At 38.0% G+C, this 21,557-nt stretch overlaps 1 protein-coding gene across 5 annotated transcripts in view; it reads left to right on the forward strand.

Annotated features, from left to right (window-relative positions):
• Positions 1-8,289: 8,289 nt before the first annotated feature.
• Pias2 (protein inhibitor of activated STAT 2) overlaps positions 8,290-21,557 on the forward strand; it is a 92,786-nt gene continuing 79,518 nt past the window's right edge. For all 5 annotated transcript variants that reach the window (XR_011704809.1, XM_071602789.1, XM_071602790.1 and 2 more), the window contains exon 1: positions 8,290-8,461. Coding sequence is in view for 4 of the 5 variants with exons in the window: in XM_071602789.1 (XP_071458890.1) it covers positions 8,438-8,461 (24 nt within the window). In the remaining variant the exon portion in view is untranslated. The remainder of the gene's footprint in view (positions 8,462-21,557) is intronic.

Here is a 21,557-nt window from a genome sequence, read left to right on the forward strand (position 1 = left end):
TTACACTTACATTGAGTTCTTTCTTAAACTATTCTAGAGTTTCTATTAGGTTATTTTTATTCAAGATGTGTAAAATTTGTTACTATATATATGGTCTGGGTTGTTTATTTATTTACAGTGCTGAATATCAAACCAGGTTGTCATGCACCTAGGTAAATGCTCCACCACACAGCCCACTCCCAGCTGATCTGGTCATTTTTGACTGAATATGGGTAATTTCTTTGAAGATTATTTGTAGGATATTTCTGATGTCTAAGCTATCTGGAGAAGATTTTTGTTTGCTCTGCCTGATGCCTGTAGAATACTACTATAGAAACAGTTTACTCAGCATTCAAAGTTTGAGATTTTTCTGAATTCTGTAAAACTAGATTGCATTTTGTGGAAGTGCTGATTTACTTCTGGTTCATCTCTACACTATGGGATTTCATATTAAATATAAGAGCTATTTATTAGGCTTGCCAACTTCTAGGGTCACTGGCTTTAGATTCTTTTTCTCTTGTTCTGCAATACTGTAAAAAATCACAGCTCTGTTTATGAATCTATTGTATTTTCACAATAGTATATTCCTTCAGGAAAAATGCTTGACTAAACTCCCTGGAATCTTGTCATCTTTAGTTTTGGCTGAATAATTCTTATATTGTGTTATGGTTGGATATGTGGTGTCCCTTAAAAGCTCATGTGTTAGACAATGTAAGAAGGTTCAGAGGTAAAATGAATATAGTTATAACCTAATCAATGGTTTAATCCATTGACATGAATTAACTGGGTGGTAACTGTAGGCAAGTAGGGTATGACTGTAGGAGATTGGTCCCTGGGGGCGTGCCTTTAGGGTTTATATTTTGTCCCTAGTAGGCAGAGCACTCCCTATTCTGCTTCTTGGTACTATGTCCTTCCAACATGACCTGTTCTGCCTCATCTTGAGACTAGAGCTATGGAGTTGGCCACCTATGGACTGAGACCTCTGAAATGGTGAGCTCCAAATAAACTTTCCCTCCTCTATGTTGTTCTTGTTAGGTCTTCTGGTTACAGCAACAAAAAGCTGACTAAAATAGTGGGTATTGCTTCTGCTTTTTAAAATCTAGGTTTTTATTTTTAGTCTTCAGCTGTGGACTTGAATAAAGTTAAAAAATTTATAAAATATATGCTAACATGAAATTATTCTTGCTTCTTTGGGGTAAAATTTACAGTTTATAAGTGATATTTAAAAAAACCCTAATCTTTGTCTGATTTTGGCATCCAGCTTATAATAATAACATGGTGAAAGAAGTAGAGAATGCTTCTTCATTTCTTAATTCTCTTGAGCAGTTTGTATACATTTCTTTTATGTTCTCATACTTACTCATATGAAAAGTAGTGTATTTGTTTACTGTAAAATCCCTGCAAGATCTATAATTGTGTCTATTTTCTAAATGTAAATGTTTATCTCCTTTATTTTCTTCAAAATCTTGTTAGAGATTTATTTATAATATTTTCTAAGAGCAATGCTTTAACTTTGCCTTCCCTATTGTATTGATTTTACATTTCATTATTTTCTACCATTGTTAGGTTTAAAAATTAGATGTCTCCCAAAAACTTATGTGGGAGACCACATAAGAAAGCTTAAAGGTGAAATGATTGGGTTATTAGAGCCTTAACCTAAACAGTGCGTTAATCCCCTGATATGGATTAATTGATTGTTAACCACAGGCAAGTAGGGTGTGGCTAGAGGTCATGCCTTTGGGGTATAAATTTAGAGCCTGCATGGGGGAGTTGTCTCCCTTTGCTTCATGGTGTGAAGTCTTGAGCTGCTTTCCTCTGCCACACCCTTTCCACCATGATGCTTTGCCTCACTTGGAGACCCAAGGAATGGAGCTGTCTGTGGACTGAGATCACTGAAACCATGAGTGCCAAACAAACTTTCCTCCTTAAAATTGTTCTAGTCAGGTCTTTTCTTCACAGTGACAAAAAGCTGACTACAACAACTGTTGTCTTTCATTCTAACTTCAAATTTGTGTTACCTTAATTTTTTCTAACTTTATTCACTGGCTATAAATTTCCCTAAAGCAGTACTGTATATATGTCACACATCTCTTTTGAAGAAGGTTCTAGAATCTAGGTTATTAAACTCATAGTAAAAATCTGTACACTTTAGTAGTAGTGTTAGGTTAAAGTATAGGAAGAGACTTTGCAAATAAATGCATCAGAGATATGTAAAAAGAGGCATGTAAGGAAGATAACAAAATAGAAAAGAACTAAAGAGCAATCAAACATTTCAAAGAAGGACTGACATTCAATATTATCAAATAATTTTGAAGTTAAATAAAACAGTAAAAATGACACTTAAAAAGTTACTAACTAGCCAGGTGCATTGGCAGAAGCCTGTAATCCCAGTGGCTTGGGAGGCTGATGTAGGAGGATCACAAGTTCAAAGCCAGCCTCAGCAAATTAGGCATTAAGCACCTTAGTGAGATGCTGTTTCAAAATAAAAAAATAAAAGGGCTGGGGATGTGGCTCAGTAGTTGAAAGTCCCTGGATTCAATCACTGGTACCCAAAGGAAAAAAAAAAAAAAAAAAACTACTAACTACATTCATTGCAGGTGAATCTGAAAAGTTGGATAACTGGCAGTTTTGTTAAAAGTTAACCATAGTTTCTTTTTTTTTTTAATATTTATTTTTTAGTTTTCTGTGGACACAACATCTTTATTTTATTTTTATGTGGTGCTGAGGATCGAACCCAGCACCCCGTGCATGCCAGGTGAGGGCGCTACGGCTTGAGCCACATCCCCAGCCCCTAAACATGGTTTCTTTATGTCCCATCAACTCTTAAATATTTGAAAGAAATCAAATCATAGGCCAATAAAATGTCTTGTACAAGAATGGTTACAGCAATTTTTGAAAGGAAAGTGACCACAACACTCGGAGCAACCAAAAGATCTTTATTGCAGCAGTGCAACAAAGAGAAAGGAAAGAAGGAGAGAGAGAGAGAGAGAGAGAGAGAGAGAGAGAGAGAGAGAGAGAGAGAAGAGATGAGATGAAGAGGGAGAGAGCAAGAGCAAGAGACAGACAGAGAGTGCGTGCAAGAAAGATAAAGAGCAAGAGAGAGAGAGAGCAAGAGAGAGAGGGAGCAAGAGAGAGGGGGGCCTGGCAGGAGGGAGTTTTCATAGCCCAAATCTAATGGGGCCTCTGAGTCTGCAAGCTGCCTTGTTGGCCCAAGGGGGGGGTTAAGTGTTCAGCCTTAAGCAGGGTTGAATGTTCAGACTTGAGGCAAACAGGTGATAAAGGACCAGATAGAGGGGGGTTTGAGTGCATGGGCTATCTTGCAGCCAACATCTGTTCAGCCTGCCCTGCAGACAACACAGTTCAGCCTGCTCTGCACCCAGCAATTTTATTTATAACAGTGAAAACATGGAAACAAGATGTCCATCAACAGAACAGATAAAGAGATTGGGATCCATTCATACAATGTAATACTAGTCATCATTAAAAAGAAATATGTTACACATATCAATTTGATTTCTTTCAAATATTTAAGAAAAGGGTTGATGGGGCAAAAAGAAACCATATGTTTAACTTTTTACAAAACTGCAGGTTATCCAACTTTTCAGACTCACCTGCAATGAATGTAGTTAGTAAATTTTTTCTTTTGGGACCAGTGATTGAATCCAGGGGCTTTTAACTATTAAACCACATCCCCATCCCTTTTTTTTATATTTTGATATGTGTAACATATCAATTTCAAATATACTATGCTGAATGAAAAAAAAGGAAGAGTACACACTGTATGATTTCACTTATTTGAGATGTTAAAATATGAAAAACTAGACTATAGTGTTAGAAATCATATCAAAGTTTGTTTCTGGTGGGAGGTTTGACAGGGAACAGGCAGCAGGGATCTTTCTAGGGATGATAGAAATGTTCTGTATCTTGACAAAAATTATTCTAAACAGATTAAAGAGTTTACTTAAGGCCTGAGCATTTCACTATATGTAAAGTATAATAAAAATTAGTGGCAAAGATGATTGAATCTTGTTTGATGGTAACATGTGCAACATAGTATGCTTTCAAATCTTATGTTTAGACTCTTCAGAGTAAAATGCTGGGGAATATAACTTAATAGATTTATTGTTTAATTTCCTCAGTAATTAGTTTTAGTAACAGTTAAGACCACACACTATCTAAAAAGTACAAAGAAGTGAGGAGATGTGGTTAGAAATAGATGTGTGCTTGGTAGAAGAAGAAAGGTGGAGGGAAAACCATTTGGGAGGCTTGAGTTTGGTTATAAGGGGAGAGGAAGTAAACAGTAGGAAAAAAATAGATGTAAAAATCAGTAAATTCTGATGGGTTCAGAGGTAGGAAGGGAAAGGATGAAGATAACTGGTGCTTGGAACCAAATTCAATATTCCATACTTGGTTTGACTAGGTTGCTCTTTTCTATTGTTACTCAGAATATCATATGTTTCTTAATAATTCTCAAAAGAATGCTTTTTTTCCTGTTTATATATTGATCAAAGTCAACTAGTTTAGACAAAATATTTAGATATAAATCAGCTATTTAACTATTTAGATATAAAAATATCTTTCATTAAGTTTATAAAGTATACTCATAAAACTGATTTCATTTAATCCTCCAATATCCTGATCAGGTACGATTATTTCTATTTTACAGATGAGAAAAATCAGGATGAAGCTGGGCTCAGTGTTTCATACCTGCAAATCTAGCTATTCAAGAGGCTGAAGCAGAATTGAAAGTTTGAAGTTAATCTGGGCATATTAAGACCCCATCTTAAAATAAAATTAAAAAGGGACTGGGATGTAGCTCAGTGGTAGAGCTCTTACCTAGCATACCTGAGACTCTGGTTCAATCTCTCTGGTACTGCAAAAATAAAAATAAAAAGATGATAAAACTGCTCAAGTTACACAGCTATTAGATGGAAAAGCCACTTCTGATGCTTTTGACTTCATGCCGTATAATCTTAGGACACTTCAATCATAGTACTTATAATGATTTCTATTTGGATACATTTTAAGCAGGTAGACTAGCTCAGTAATTGCCTAAAGACTCAATCCATAAAGTGTTAAAATATTGTATCATTGGAATTGTAAGGAGGAAAAAATTTGTAATGTAATGGAATTCCTATGGTAGAAGAGTTCTACTTGTGGTATTTTCATATGTGGGCTATCCTGGGTGGTGAGACTGCTGTATGTTCCCCCTTTCCTACTGTTCTCCAGGGGTGTTATGCCACAGTATAAGATAACTGGACCTAAGTAAGTGCAGGTATTTTGATCTGTTTTTGCAGCACTGGAGATCAGATAAGGGACTCACCCATAAGTACTCTACCTCTGAGCAATATATTTCAGCCATTTTAAGAGTCTTGCTAACTTGTCGGCATTGCAGGCACACAGCACAATACCAGGTCAGCTATTTTTTTTTTTTTTTTGATGAATAGGATATAAAATCTGGATTGAATTGAATTGCTCACAATAGAGAAGACGGTTATTTTTTTTTTTTACTCTTTCCATTCAGGCTTTCCTTTAAAAACAACTGTTAGGGAATATAGTTCAGAAAAGGCACCAAATTAATAATCTGGTTTTGGGACATAAACTAGCACCCTGTAGCAGACCATATATATATATATATATTTTTTTTTTTTTTCTTTTTTTTTTTTTTTTTGTGTGTGTGTGTGGTACCGAAGGATAAACCTAGGCCTCAGGCATGCTAGGCAAGAGCTCTACCACTGAGCTACACACCCAGCCCTTTATATATATATATATATATATATATATATATATATATATATATATATATTTTTTTTTTTTTTTTTTTTGAAGTAGGGTCTCACTAAGTTGCTGAGACTGGCTTTCAACTTGCAATCCTCCTACCTTAGGCTCCTGAGGCATTACAGGTCAGATTTACAGGCCTGAGCCACTGCCTCCAGAAACTTTCAAAGTCTGTTAAACATGTTTAACTCTACTGAAGTATAAATTAAGGCCTAAAGAAAATAAACAAGAATAAGCCAAACTGAGATCACAAAGTTAATGGTGAAGAGTCAGTATTAGAACCTAGACATTATTCATTTATTCCTTTATTTCTTAACTATTATTCCTTAGACATTTATCAGTCATCATAATCTAGTGGGTTTAACTTTTTTTTTTTTTTTTGGTACCAGGGATTGAACTCAGGGGCACTCGACCTGAGTTTCTTAGTGTCTCAGCATTGCTGAGGCTGACTTTGAATTTGAGATCCTCCTGTTTCAGCCTCCCGAGCCACTGGGATTACAGGTGTGTGCCACAATGCATGGCTGGGTCTAACTTTTGATAAGCATTTTAAGTGGTTTTATTATATGTAATAAACAATTACACAAATACCTACATAGTTAATATGGAAACATAAAAAGTTCTTTATGGAAGGTCATAATGATGCTGGATACCAGGAAATATGACTTGGTAACAACAAAAATGAAGTCAAGTCATACAAGTACAAATATACAGACAAAACCTATATTGCAACCTTGACTTGGGTAGGGAGACAGCTTCCACAAGAAAGTGTCAGGGCAGCTTCGTGGAATAAGAGAGTTAATTTATTGGTGGCTTGCAGGGGTGGGGTTTATATATGTTGATTGGCCTTAAGGTGCGCTTTCAACTTATTTGAATAAATTAACTTTTGCCCTATAAGAATAAATTAACTTGGGGAGGCACTAAGCAACTCAGTAAGACCATCTCTAAAAAAGGGCTAGGGATGACTCAGTGGTTGAGCATCCCTGGGTTCAGTTCTCAGTATCAAAAAATAAAATAAAATAAAATAATTAAGTGAAAGCAACCTGGCTTTAATGATGTACCTGGTAGTGTTTGAGGATGGATAAATGGATAACATTTGGTTATGTGACAAATTGTGAATTAAGTGAGACATTTTATTTTATTTATTTATTTTTGAAATATTTATTTTTAGTTCTAGGCGGACACAACATCTTTGTTGGTATGTGGTGCTGAGGATCGAACCGGGCCGCAGGCATGCCAGGCGAGCGCGCTACCGCTTGAGCCACATCCCCCCAAGTGAGACATTTTAATTACTGTTAAGCTATAAGCCAAGGCTCAGGAGTGTATTTGCTCTTTGTCCCTATGGTGGTCTCTGATGATATAGGATAGTCTATGAAAAGTTAAAATTACAAAAAATTTAGTTTGAAGATCTTAATTAGCTTTTCTCCATGATTCTCTAGGGCTGCAGTGCAATCAGACATTCAAATGTAGAAAACAAAAGTGAACTGCTGGCATCTTATTTGGTTATAGCATGTTTTTTCTTTCTCTTACTGGAGTCAGCAGGCCCTTGGAGGGACTGAAGCTCAAAACTCAGCTATTTATTGCAAATGTAGGCTCAGGTCAGGGTTTATGGTTAGCTTATGTATTGGTAGTTTAGCGGTAAAGACTCAAGTAAGGAGGCACTCTAGGGCCTACACTTACTATAACAAGGGGGATTTTAATTAGAATCGGTAATGTGAGTGAGAAAGGCAGTAGGTAGAAGCCAGATTAAACAGGGCCTTCTAAATCATAGTTATGCAGTCCTTAGGTGGTGGTGGTGGTGGTGGTGGGTGTTTCCCATTCCCACCCACCTCAACCAGGAAATTTGAACTTGACTGTCCAGATTGACTCAGCATCTTCTCTCATCCTTCATTAGCAGCTGGGGGGGCGGTATAAAGCTTCCTTCCACCCACTGGTCAATTCCTTCTTTCCTGGCTCTCAGATTTCCCTGATCCCTTGACTTTTTATCAGAGCCCTTCTGGGTGCTCTTATTTCACTTCGCCCAGTCCCACCCCTCGACTCTCAACTTTGCAGTCCCTGACATTCAGGCGCCCTTCAAGGCCAGGAAAAACCAGCCAAGTTAATACTTGAAGGACGTTAGCAATTTAAAGAGGTCTCACCCATGCAGCACCTTTAGTCGGAACAGTGGCTTTCCCAACACCCCACTTCAACTGTTCCGCCCCGACTACTCTGGGGATGGTTTTATTTGCAACTGTTTTCTCAGCGCACAGCCACCGAGGGAAGGGGACCGTTACAATCTTCCCGAATGTTATTATCACACGTCCCGGCCACATCTCCAAACCAGGCCCTCCTCTGGGCCCGCAGGTAACACCGCAGACGCGACAGAGCCTTGAGAACCCGCAGGCGTCTCCACGGTAGTCCGGCGACGCGCGGCCGAGCGGGACCAGGCCGCGGCCCCGACGCCGGAAGCATACGGGGCGCGAGCGGGAGGGCGCAGCCGGCGCACAGGGGGCGGGGCTCCCGCGCCGGTCACGTGACGGCCCGGCGGCGGCGGCGGCGGCGGCGGCGGTTGCCGCGGCGTCTTCAGTGGCGCCCAGTGCAGGATGGTGCTGGAGGCGGCGGCGGCCGTGGTGGCGGCGGCGGCGTTGTTGGCGGCAGCGGGAGGGGGAGCGGTGGCGGCAGCGGCGCCCACGGGTGGTATAAAATGGCGGATTTCGAAGAGTTGAGGGTGAGCGGGGGCGCGGGAGCGGGGACCGGAGGCCGCGGCAGAGGGTGGGGAGGGAAGCGGGGAAGCCGCAGCGTCGACGGCCGCCGCCTGCTTGTTTCGCTGGGGGGCCGGTTGGCGGAGCCTTGCGACCGGCGACCGAACGGGCCCGAGCGCGCGGGGGAGGGGAGCGAGCGGGCGGAGGACGCGGGCGGCTGGCCTGGGCCGAGGGCGGAGGACCGCACACCTGGCGCGGGGGCCGGGTACCCTCGGGAGGCACGTGGACCGACCCCTGAGCCTGTAGGGCCGCAGCTGTTGGTCCCCACCTTGGCAAGAGCTGAAGGTGTCCGTGGCGATTCAGAAGCCCTCATACTTGATACTCAGTTGTTGGAGGACCGTTTTCTGCGACGTGAAGTTGGCGTTTAGGAATTTTTCTCTCCTGCTTTTATGATTGAAGCTACCGATTAGTCAGATCTGTCACGAGAAAAGGCCTCTTCCTCCCACCCGTGCTTCCCATGTATTGGAGAGAAGCGTGGTCTTTTGGGAACACTGCATTCGTGATCGACCTTAAACCTTGATATTAGTGCGGTGGTTAAGAAATCTGCAAAGTCCATTTGTTTGGTCTGTGCACTCCTTCTGCTCTTGAAAAGAAATAATTTTTCTTAGCCCTAGAATAAAGTCATAAGTTTATTGTTGATACCTCTGTATAGTAAGGGTTTGAAATGGAGTTGTTTGGGGTTAAGTGGAAAAAGATGATTTTTTTTCCCCACCAGATTGATAACCTTTAGAGAATCTGTAACTTAAACAAAACTGGATGGATCCCTGAGTTATTGGCAATATATGGGATGTTTGCAGATTGAACTACATTTTTTAAAAGTCAAGATTTCTAAGTAAAGATGAGTGTGAACTAAGATGAACTGCGACCCAGTTTGCATGAAACATACGTGTGATATCAGAGTTACTTTATCGAATTCGGCAAGATTCACTTTTGTATGTTTATTATTGTTTGGGGGATGGCGTGGGGAAAAGATGTAGTCTGGTTACGAATCCGGCAAGATTCACTTTTATATGTTTATTATTTTGGGGATGGAGTCAGAGAAAGATGTGGTCTGGTTACCTGGTAGTTTAGTGGAACATCAGCAAAGTACAATATCATTTTCCCTCCTGTTTCAAAAAGAATTGTTTTCCATTGAAGAGAAAAGTATGTTAGTGTATGTTATGACCCATATAATTTCAACATGATAAAGGATGTTCCTAGTTCATAAGTCTAAGGGTTTTAGTTGCTCAGTGCTTCAGCTGTGGCACTTTAAACACCTGTGGCAGGCGTCACCTCACCTCTGTAAACATGCTAGGCTTTGGATGGGTTGAGAAGACTGAACTTTGAAGTTAAATTTATTTTTATCTGCATTGTTGTCTTAACTTGTGTAGTAATAGTAACGGATGTAACTTTTCCTCCAACTTTTTTTTTTTTTAAGTGGGGGGCAGAAGGGATGGTGAACACTTTTCAGGATTTGTATTTAATTTTTTTTTTTTTTTTTGGTCTCCGGAATTGAATCCAGGGGTGCTTAACCACTGAGCCATGTCCCCACCCCTTTTTACTTTAAGACAGGGTCTCACTAAGTTGCTGAACTTGTGATCTTCCTCCCTCAGTCTCTGAAGCCACTGGGATTACAGGTGTTTGCCACCAGGCCTAGCTTGTATTTGACTTTTATAGATGTTTTTGGTCAAAACTTAATATGAAGCAGAGAATTAACTTAATCTGTTTATGGCAGAAAGGGCAGTCAGTGCTTAGATCGTAGTAAATCCAGGAACTATCAAGTGGCGGAAACCAAAGACAATTTTTTTTTTTTTTCTTTTTGTGCCTCCCTTACTATCTTTTTCTCATTTGCTCTGTGGATTAACTTCAGATTCTTTTCCTGTACATCAGCTGTATTTGATCGAAGATGGTCCCTTTTTCAGTTCACATCAGGTGAGCTAGTTAGGGACAAAGGGCAAATGCACTCCTGGGCCATGGCTCTCAGCCTGACAGCCCTCTAACCTGAAGTCCCTCTAACTGCCTATACCAAATGTGCTTCATTTATCAATCCTGAAACAGTGCCAGGCATATCAATAATCAGGTCCTGACTTAACTCATAGGTTGCCCACACAGGTCGAAGCACACCTAAAGTCCATGAACATATCTAAACTCCACCATTGCAAGCAGGCTATAAAGCTAGCTCCTTTCTCTTGTTTCAGAGAGCCAATCTGTCACTTTCTCTTGTGAGCTATCACTTCTTTTCAAAGTGGTGGCCCCAGTGAGGGCTGTGCTTGTATATTTAAACTTCTGTGACTGAATTTTGTTTCTGTTATGAGTCAGAGTTCCCCAAGTTCAGCATCAAGGCAAACAACAGATTTGGGAGAGTTTTCAGAGAGAGGGAAGGTTACTGGCTGAGAAGAGGCAGAAAATATTATCTACTCCTCTTTGTGATAGCTTCTCAGGCTAAACTGATGTAACTGTACTTAAAGATTAACTGTATCCCATCTTTCCCCACTGTAAACAGTGATGATGATGGCTTATATCCATTATGATATAATGCTTGGCTTTGGTTTAGGTACTTCATGTATACATTCTATTCTCACAATTCTATAAAGAAATTAGGCACAGAGAGATTAAATAATCTTACAAGCTCACAGGTTGGCCTGGAAATACTGGGATTTTTAACCTCAGTCATTTAGCTTTAGTGTCCTTTGCCCTTTAAAGCCCCTGCTATATTTGTTTAGGTTCCTTTAGGTCTAGCTGGAAATCCTAGCCATCTTCTTGAAATTTATGGATTAAATTAAATGATAATCACACACTTCTTATAGGACAGAAGGAACGCTGACTAAAATACTTAGGAAGAGAAGGGGAAGAAGTATCTAGGACTCTCAAAATGATGGTCTCAGGTTCAGAATATTGTCTGATGGTCAGAGTGTAGACAGGTAATTTATAGAACCCGAAGAATTATGAGCAATAATTGTTTAGCTATCTTGTTGGCAGGAAATGGTCAGCTGATCTGGATGCCACATATCTGGATGCTGCTGATATTGCTGCTGGGAGTATTTTTGTTACCCTTCAGTGTCACTCCCTACAAATCAGTAAAGGACTGGAATAATTGGAACTCGTGCTGAATCTGTAGTGGAGGTTGGGAATTTGGGGAAAGTTTATTCAGTGTGTTTTAGTAGCTTTACTTTTTAGGCTTGGGAGGTTTTTTTGATGGGACATTCCCTGTTTTTGAGATTGCTGTGTGAGCCAGTATTAGAGATATTGTCTGGTAACAGTAGAATATGGCAACCCTACACTGCCATTAAAGCTCAGTGTTCAGTAGAGTACCAGTCCACCTCTCTTCCTATTCTTCTGGGAGAGAGAATCTGAACTGCAGAGTTTGGATGATGATCCACTTCTGTTCTAATCTATAGCTAGGGGGTTAATAGTCATAGCATACAAACCTGACTTAGGAAATGATCCCGATGGGTTGAGGGAAAGAAGGAGGCAGTTCTCTGAGAAAAAAAGTTCTGGCATGTGAAATCAAAGATGATTATAATACTGTGTCATGTGTTAGAGATTTTCAAGGTGCCAGAGGAGCTGGATTGCAGTGGGATACTCTTGCTATGCTGGAGACTGAGGCAGGAAGATTTCAGTTCGAGGCTAACTTGGGCAATTTAGTGAGACCCTGTCTGAAAATTTTAAAAAGGGCTGCGAGTGTAACTCAGTGGTAGAACACATTCCAGCAAGTGTAAAGCACTGGATCCAATCCCCAGTACTGCAAAAAAAAAAAAAAAAAAAAGAAAAGAAAGAAAGAAAGATAAAAAAAAAAGTGCCAGAGAAAAAAATTCTTCAGTTCGCCAGCTACTTGTTTATAGCTCTTATGTTGTTAGGTCTTGAAGTGCAGGTTAGCTAGTTTGTGAATGGATAAGTTTGTGAATTATCTAGTTCTGCATTAATGTGGCACAAGATTTAATAGTCTGCATTTTGTCATTGCTGCCTTGCTTCCTCCCCTCAAAATAGTATAGAGGAGCCAAGCCCTGAAGTGGTGAAGAGGCAGAACAGTTGGGTTTTTGGAACCATATACCTCTTCAGCCAGAGCAACTTTTTTCTTTCTTTTTTTTTTTTTTTTAATTGTAGTTGGGCACAAATCTTTGTTTGTTTGTTTTTATGTGGTGCTGAGGATTGAACCAGGGCCTCACATGTGCTAGGCGAGTGCTCTATTGCTGAGCCATAACCCCAACCCCCAGAGAGAGCAACTTTTTTTCTTTACTTGTTTTTCTCCTCCTGTTGGCATAATTTCAATACTGTGGGTTACTGGTAGCAGTCATTCTTACAAAGGTCCTTGTATTTAACCTGGTCAATTCACTCTCCTTGCCTCTTTCTACTCAACATTGGGGAGGGGGAATCTATTAGTGACTTTTTTTTTTCCCTGAAAGGATCTGCTTATTATTTATCTTGTTCCTTTCACTGATTGAGAGCTTATTCTGTATGTGTGCTTTGGAAAATGAGTATAAAGATACATGCCAGAGTCTGAGTGTGTATTTGGGTTGATGAAAGAGCAAATGATTATGACTTTCTTCATAGCTGTGGGCAAACCAGTTTACCAAAGTAGGTAAGTTTGCTGTTGTGCCATAATTTCAATATCAGAGTTGGGTCTTTTTGGTATTGGGGATTGAACCCAGGAGCAACTTTTATCACTGAGCAACATCCCCAGTTGTTTTTATTTTTTATTTTGAGACAGGGTCTCTGGTATTATATGTGTACCATGCCTAGCTTGGTACTATATTTTATGAAATCGAACAATTGAGTAAAAATAATGAGTGAAATCAATTTGTATCATAATCCAAACTCTTCTGTATTAATGTTCATTTTGAATCCACTAGTAACATAGCTTTTTGCTAGACTTTCTGAAAAAATGTTTCAATACATATTTTTACAAATAAGATCTTTATGACTTTGCAGAAAGTAATATAAACCTACCATAAACATTCGGAGCACTCCATTTGGCTTTATATAGATCAGATTACTGATCTTGATTACATCAGATACCTTTTTTGTTATTAGCATCAAGAATTGATGATTATTAGAGCTGGCAATATAGATCAGTTGATAGAGTGCTTGCCTCACATGCACAAGGCCCTGAGTTCAATCCCTAGTACCACCACCAAAAAAAAAAAAAAAAAAAAGAATTGATGATTATCAATTGTGTGAACATGGACAAATCAGTTGACTCTAATCTGGAAAAAAGATTTTATTTTTAATTCTTTTCCTCATCTGTGTATCTGTGTCTGTGCAGATAGTATGGAAAGAAATTCCTTTCCCATTAACTGTACTTCCTCTGTAACTGCTTTTAATTTTTTTTTCCCTGATAAATTTCAAAAGTTAAAAAGTAGTATCTTTTCATATTCTGATTTTTTAAAAAATTCTAAGCACTTTTGAATAAGAAATTTAGGTCATTTTCCACCTGTCCTACCACTTTGATTTTTATTAGTTATATTTTTGTTTTTAATCTTTTTACTAGTTATTTCTAACTTTTTATAATAGTTTAATTATCTGTTTTTTAACCTATGAATTTGATAGCTCTTCAGTTTTCAGTCTTTCTGGGAAAGATATAACAACCATCCATTTCCTATCATTTCTTCTCCCTGTATGCATCTTCCTACTCTGCTTTCTTGTGTCTACAGGAAGATTCTAGAACTTGGGTACTAATAATTGTCTTTTAAGTATGTATGTTGACATAAGTATTAGTCCCTATGGAACCAAGTACTGTGGATTCATAAAGGAATTTTACATCTATGCTATAAAGCTTGTGCTCTCAACAAGCTTGAGTGAGAGAGCTCACTGAAATTAAGTTTAAATTTTAAAAATTATTATTATAATGTGATATCATCTTGCAATCACTCCACCTTTCTTTGTAGACTTTCTGGCCTTTATTTTTAATTGGGAAGCTTGCTTTCCAAACCTCTTATGAGCCGTCATCCTGGGATTACTTTATATTGTACTCCTGGATAAAGAGTGTTCTCTTTTGGATCTTATGTCTTTTTATTACACATCTTCTTTATTTTACCAAAATGTAGTCTTGAGTAGTCGTTTCAGGAAGATAGGCTAAGTGATAAATTTCCTGAGTTCTTGAATGTTTGAAAATGGCTTGCCTTGGTTCCTCATTTAAGTCTTAGATACAGGATTAGTCATTGGGATACATTCTGAGAAACGCATCCATAGGTGGTTTCATCTTTGTGTAAACATTGTAGAATGTGCTTTAACAGTTTACTATATATCTAGGCTATATTGTGTTTATGCATACATATGGAATACCTGGTTACTTTTAGGTCCACGATGAACAGAACATGTGGTTAAATCAAGCACAGTAGAAAGTGCAGTCAAGAGAGGGAGAAGCAAGAGATGTGTATGGAGGGCTGCTGCTGGCATAATACAGTATATTGTTTGTGGTACTTTTTTCTTTTTAAAATAAGTAGAAGTGTATCTAAAGTAGTGATTAAGAAGTATTTGTATAAAAGATGATGGGTTTATTATTTTTGACAAAAACACACATTTGGATCTTTACACTGTACAAAATCAGTTCTAGGTGGATTAAAACATCAGATGAAAAAGGTAAAAAAGACCCTGCAACTTTTATAAAATAATGGAAATATCTTCAGGTATTCTGAAAAATTTCAAGATTCAGAAGCACTTTAAAGCCTGATAAACTCAACTACAGTAAGATTTAGAACTTCTCATCATGATGAATAGTTAAGTACATAAACAGTAGTATGTAGTGCATACAATTGTATGTGCTATATACTTTTATACAGCTGATGGCCTGGTAGTGCAGTAGGTTTGTTTATACCAGCATCAACACAAACATGAATAATACATTGTACTGATTTGTTATGATGTTTTGAAGTCACCAGACAATGGGGGATTTTTCGTCCCCTTTGTAATCTTATGGGACCATTGTTGTATATGCAGTTCATTGTTGATTGTAGTGTTCTTATGTGGAGCATGACTGTATAATTGTATAATAACAGTTTCTCTCTCTTCAGACACTGAAAAACTTTGCTTCAGGAATTTAAAACACTCAGTGTTGTTAATGAGAGATCTTTTGCAGATCTGATGGTTATTCCTTTGTGGTGACCTCATTTACAGTCTTTATGATGACTTCCTTTTTTTGGTGTTAATGCAGTGTCTAGTGGTGGGCCTGTTTTCACTCCTCCAGGAATGTTTTTCAGTTCTAAGAATCTTCAGTACTAGAGAATTACCTTATAATTTGATAATATTTCCCCTCTTTTTTTGTGTTTTTGGGAGATGTGTGCATGCGAGTGTGTTCTGAGGATTGAACCCAGGGCCGTGACACATGCTAAACTGGCACTCTACCACTGAGCTACACTCTCAGTCCTTCTGTGAGACTCCTGATAGGTGAATATTGGATAACTCAATATTGGAATGTTGATATTTTGTTTATATCCTGGGAGAGTTCCTTGACTTTGAAGTTTTCTATGGAGTTTATTTTGATAATTATATTTTTTCTTTATAAGAGCTCTACCTTTTTTTTTTTTTGGCGTGTGTGTGTGTGTGTGTGTGTGTGTGTTTTGTTTTAAGAAATGGCAACTCGTTTTGGATTTATGGGGAAAATACTTTGAATTTGTCTGAGGATGCTAATTTCTTCAAAAAGTTCTTAATTTTAATTGTAATAGTGGTTTATGTATTTAAGTATGACACTTTAATAGTCAAATAGTTGGTAGGTGCCAAAGATTATAACAAGTAAGATGTAAGTAAAAGTACATATGTGTACTCATCACCCCTTAACAGTTATTACAGAAGTTATAGTAGGGTGCCCTTCTCTGATCACATCCACCATAACCATGCCTGCCTTCACTAATTTGAGGGTAGCCACTATGCTGAATTTCAGATTCATCATTCTTGTCTGGCTTTATGTTTTTTTCATACCAGGGATTCAACACAAAGGTGCTTAACCACTGAGCCACATCACCAGCCCTATTGCTGGACAGCAGGGGTCTAATATACAACTGAATACACAGCGTATTTCAATCCAGCATCATCCAGTCACAGCAATTATACACAGCTTAACTTAATTATCATCATCTTAACCATTCCTTCTGGCAAAAATGCCAGGCGGCATCCAGACTGTGGCTCTCAACATCTCCCCCATTCTGTTTAATTAAATAACAAGCATGTGGCTTAGGGACCGTGCCTGTCTTAGGTTGTCCAATACTACATATGGTCCTTACCCGTCATTGAATGAGCTGACCTCAAGGCGTCAGCCTCCTGTCTTAGGTTGGTACCATTGCAATTGGATCTTAACCGTCATTGACTACCGGCCCAGCATACAGCCATAATTGTGGATAGGCCTTTGCACCAGTGGGGGGGTGGGTGAGGTTCTTTGCCTCACCTCTGTTGGCCCCCAAATTTTAGCTGAATGACCATCACAAGCAGAAGGGAGGAGGATACCACCGATGACACCATCAGCAAAAATACCCCGGCACTACCACAAGTTGCTGCACCAACAGATAGTTCACAATTATACAAGTGATACATAGTCCAGGCAAGTTCTGCAAGCAGTTCAAAGCAGAGGAATCCATCAATATGTCCATTTCCTCCCAAAGCAAATTGACTTCTTGATTGAGCGTCACTTGTTGAGTTACATTATTCATTGATGCATCAGTTTATACAGTTTGTTGTGATAGCTATCACAGAAGCTGTAGTTTGGTTTTATCTTTGTGTTCACCAGCACTGGGATGAAGATAGGAATTCTGGCAATGATGGCCAAAAAAAAGAAAAATTATGTAGCATACCAGCAGGCACTAAGAAAACAATTTTCTGAACAATTTACATTATCCTGAACAGAATTATTAAATATAATGAAAAGGAAAGGTGAAAGTAAACAAACAGATCTGTTAACCTCCTTTTTTGTTCACATTTTAAAACAATCCTCAACAGCTGTTACCCAATTTAAATTAGACCATTTAAATCACGTGAATAATAAAAAAAAAATTGGATCCATTTTTTTCATGAGCGCTCCTCATATATGATATATGGACATACGCACATACAGACATACAACACAAAACACAAGTGTGCACACATAATACAATACATACAACACATAACATAATAGTAAAGGCCTTGTAGCTTTTCACAGGTGAAATCTCCATTGCAATGTTTAAAAACTCCATAGTCAAAAAATAGAACTGATCAGAAAAACATTAACCTAGGTCTGTATGAGCTCAAAAAATAAAATAGAACTTCATGATGTGGGAAAGGGCAATAATAAAATAGATATTGAAAAAAGCATCCTGGTTTCATTAGCCTCCAGGTGTGGGAGAACCACTGTCGCATATGTAAGGATAGCCAAATTGGAGTTCTGGATATCAGCTGTTATGGATTTGAGCCAAATCATCATCTTTTTGGTCTGTAGAAATCACTTTAGTTAGTCTCTCTGGAATCCAAATCGGCTGCTGTTCTCCCTGTGGAAACACACAAACAGACCCCGACTCCAGACAGTCACTGGGTCAGGACCTTTCCATTGTCCAATTAGAATATCCTTCCAAAGTACCTTGGGCTTATGTACATTTTTTGGACACATGTGCCTTTCCGCAGCACTAAGCACTGATGAATCCAAATTTTAAAAGTTTAGAGTAAAAAGGATATATTTTAAGTTTATCTTTGGGGGATATATACCCCTTCTCAATTCCCTCTTTTTGCTTTAATAAGTACATTTTAATAGTTTGATGAGCTCTTTCACCTATGCCTTGTCCCTGTGGATTGCATAGGATTCCTGTTATATGAGTAATGCTAAATGATGAACAAAATTGCTTAAAAGAGGTAGAAGTATAGCCAGGGCCATTATCTGTTTTTAACTGTTTTGGAACGTCCACAGTGGCAAAATTTTGTAAGCAATGAGCTATAAAATCTTTAGTTTTTTCTCTGGCATGAAGGGAGCCCATCAAAAATCGGAAGAAGTATCAACTGTAACATGCAAATATTTTAATTTTCCAAATTCTGGCAAGTGTGTGACGTCCATCTGCCATATATGGTTAGGTATCAGTCCTCTAGGATTGACTCCAAGACTAACTTGTGGTAAAAAGGTCACACAGTTTTGACATTGTTTTATTATTTGTCTAGCTTGTTCCTTAGTTATTTTAAAACGCTTTTTTAAAGTATTTGCATTGACATGGAAGGATTTATGAAAACTTGTAGCTTCTTCTAGTGTAGAAAAAATATGTATGTCATGTGTAGTTTTATCTGCTAAATCATTGCCCAAACTAAGGGCTCCAGGCAATCCTGTATGTGCCCTGATATGTCCTATAAAGAATGGATCTTGTCTGTCCCAGATTAGACTGACTTCAAACTTCTCTCTTCTACCTTTTTCTATTTTGAATGTCTGTATCCAATAGTTGTCTTAGCTTCTTGCATTTTCTATCTGAAATACCTTTACTTGACATTTTCAACCATTTTCTATCTTGTTTCTATCTTCTCGTTTTCTTCTAAGGTTTGTACATTCACCCTTAGTTGCTTTTTTTCCTCCTAGTTTTCTTTTGCTTCCTATTTTGTGGGTTTAAAATTCTTGTCTTCCTACATCTTCTCTATCTTTCTACATCTTCTCTGTCTTTTCTTCACCTTCCTGTACTTCTGTCTTCAAAGTTTCCCACTTCAAATTTCTAATCTTCTTTCTCCAAATTGCTTTTATCCTATTATCTTCCCATTTTCATGGGTTTTTTTTTTTTTTTTTTTAAGTAATGCTTTTAAGATTAACTAGGCTTCGGATGATGCAATCTTTCCTCCGCTGTGGCTGTGAAGGCATCTTAACCACCTTCAATTTAACCCGTTGAATTCTCGCGGAGTTCCCGGAGAGTTCCAGCGGGGCCCGGTGGAGGGTGAGTCCTTGACTCCCTTGTAACACTTTATGCCTTCAAACAAATGCTTTTTTTAATATTATGCTCAGTTAAATTCTCACAGGGACAGTTGTTCTGAAATAGTCTAGTGAGTCACTGAGAAGAGACAGAAGCAGGAAAAGTCCTGTGGGTCTTATAGTTGTTCTTTAAGGAACTTTTTGGCTTATTGGTCCTCTCTACAATTTGAGAATCATATTTTCGAGTTTCTTTATCTGTCTCTGTATCTGTTTATCTGTCTGTTCCCCCCACCACATCTCATTTGGGTTTTTGCGTTTGAGAAATGCATTGAATCTGTAAATTAGTTATTTTTAAACCATGAGTATTGTACTCTCCATTTATTTACATCTATTATAGCTTTTTGTAAAGTTTTATAATTTTCAATTAAGCTGTTGCAAATATTTTTTTAGATTTTATTTCTAGATACTTTAGAGTAAATCATAAATATTGTCTTTTTATAATTATATTTTCTACACTACTGGTGTTTAGAAGTACAACTGGACTTTGTATAACATCCTTGCTGCATTTCTAGTTGTGGTAAATTATCTATAGATTTTCTTTGGATTTTTCTATAGAGATAGTCCTATTTGTGAATAACGACATCTTTGATTTTTCTGATTCTTGTGCTTTTTTTTTTTTTAAATTCTTCTTGTCTTAATGTGCTGGCTAGGATCTTCAGTACAGTGTTGAATAGAAGCTGTGATGCGGGCATCCTGATCTTGGTCTTGATTTTAAAGGGAATACTTTAAATGTTTCACAGTTAAGTATGATGCTTACTAAAGGTTTATTGTAGAGAATCTTTGTAGGCTGAAGATTTTGCTCCCTTGGTTTGCTAACTTTTTTTTCAATCACAAGCTTTTTCTTCATCTTTTGAGACTATTTTCTTCTATACTCTATTAATAGAGTGAAGTACATTGGTTATTTATTTATTTATTTTTTGTGGTCATAGGGATTGAACCTAGGGCCTTGTGAGTGCAAGGCAAGCACTCTACCAACTGAGCTATATCCTCAGCCCAACATTGGTTAATTTTTTAACTTACTTAGACAAACCTTCTGTTTCAAATATAAATTAAATGCTGATCTGTTTCTTTTTTCATTATTGAATTAAATTTGAAGATGCTTAATTTAGGATTAGGATTTTTATTTCAAATAATAAGTAACACTTGCCTAGAATTTTTAAAACATCTTTTCTCTTCTGGAAATGTTTATATGACATTAGAATGATGTATTTCTGAAATGTCTGATAGAACTTTCTTATAAAATTGTTAGTAATGCTGGGCTTTGGTGCACGTGCCTGTAATCCATGACTTGGGAGGCTAAGGCAGGAGGATTACAAGTTCAAGGCCCGTCTCAGCAATTTAATGAGGCCTTAAGCAATTTAGTAAGACCCTGTCTCAAAAATAAAATGGGTTGGGGATTAGCTCAGTGATAAAGCAACCCTGGGCCACAATACCATGCCCCCTCCACCCCCCAATTGTTACTAGGCCTCCTGTGTGCCATGTAAGCACTCTACCACTGAGCTATTTTCCTAGCCTCTAGTGGTTTCTTTGAAAGATGCTTCTTAACTACTGATATAGTCGTTTTGATTATATTGTTTATATTTTCAATTTTCAAACCTGTTTTGGTAGGTTATAAGAATTTGTTCATTTCATACACATTCTTTTTTTTTAATGTTTATTTATTTATTTCTATGTGGTGCTGAGGGTTGAACACAGTGCCTCACACATGGTAGGCAAGCACTCTGTTACTGAGCCACAACCCTAGCCCCTTCATATACATTCTTGAATTTATGGTATTAAGTTGTTAATCTCTAATTTTGTAGTACTGTGTAAGTAATATCCTCTTGATCTTTTTTTTTTTTTTAACACCTTCTTATTTTAAGCTAAAACTTCGCAAATTTTGAAGACTTTGGAGAATAATTTGCTTTGATTATATTCTTTAGTGTATCCTTTTCCCATTTCATTGGTTTCTCTTTATTTTTTCATGATTCTTATTTTCTAATAAGTTGAATGCCTTTTATTAGCTTCAACATTTTAGTATAGACTGACTTTTTTTCTTTTTATGGTGCTGAGGATTGAACCCATGGCCTTGTGTGTGGAAGGGAAGCACTCTACCAACTGAGCTATATCCCCTTAGTATAGACTTTTAAGACCAAAGATGTTTTAATATTGCCTTTTCTGCATCACCCAAGTTTTGATGTGTAGTA

Source organism: Marmota flaviventris, chromosome 16, assembly GCF_047511675.1.
Source record: "Marmota flaviventris isolate mMarFla1 chromosome 16, mMarFla1.hap1, whole genome shotgun sequence".
NCBI classification, from domain to species: Eukaryota; Metazoa; Chordata; class Mammalia; order Rodentia; family Sciuridae; genus Marmota; species Marmota flaviventris.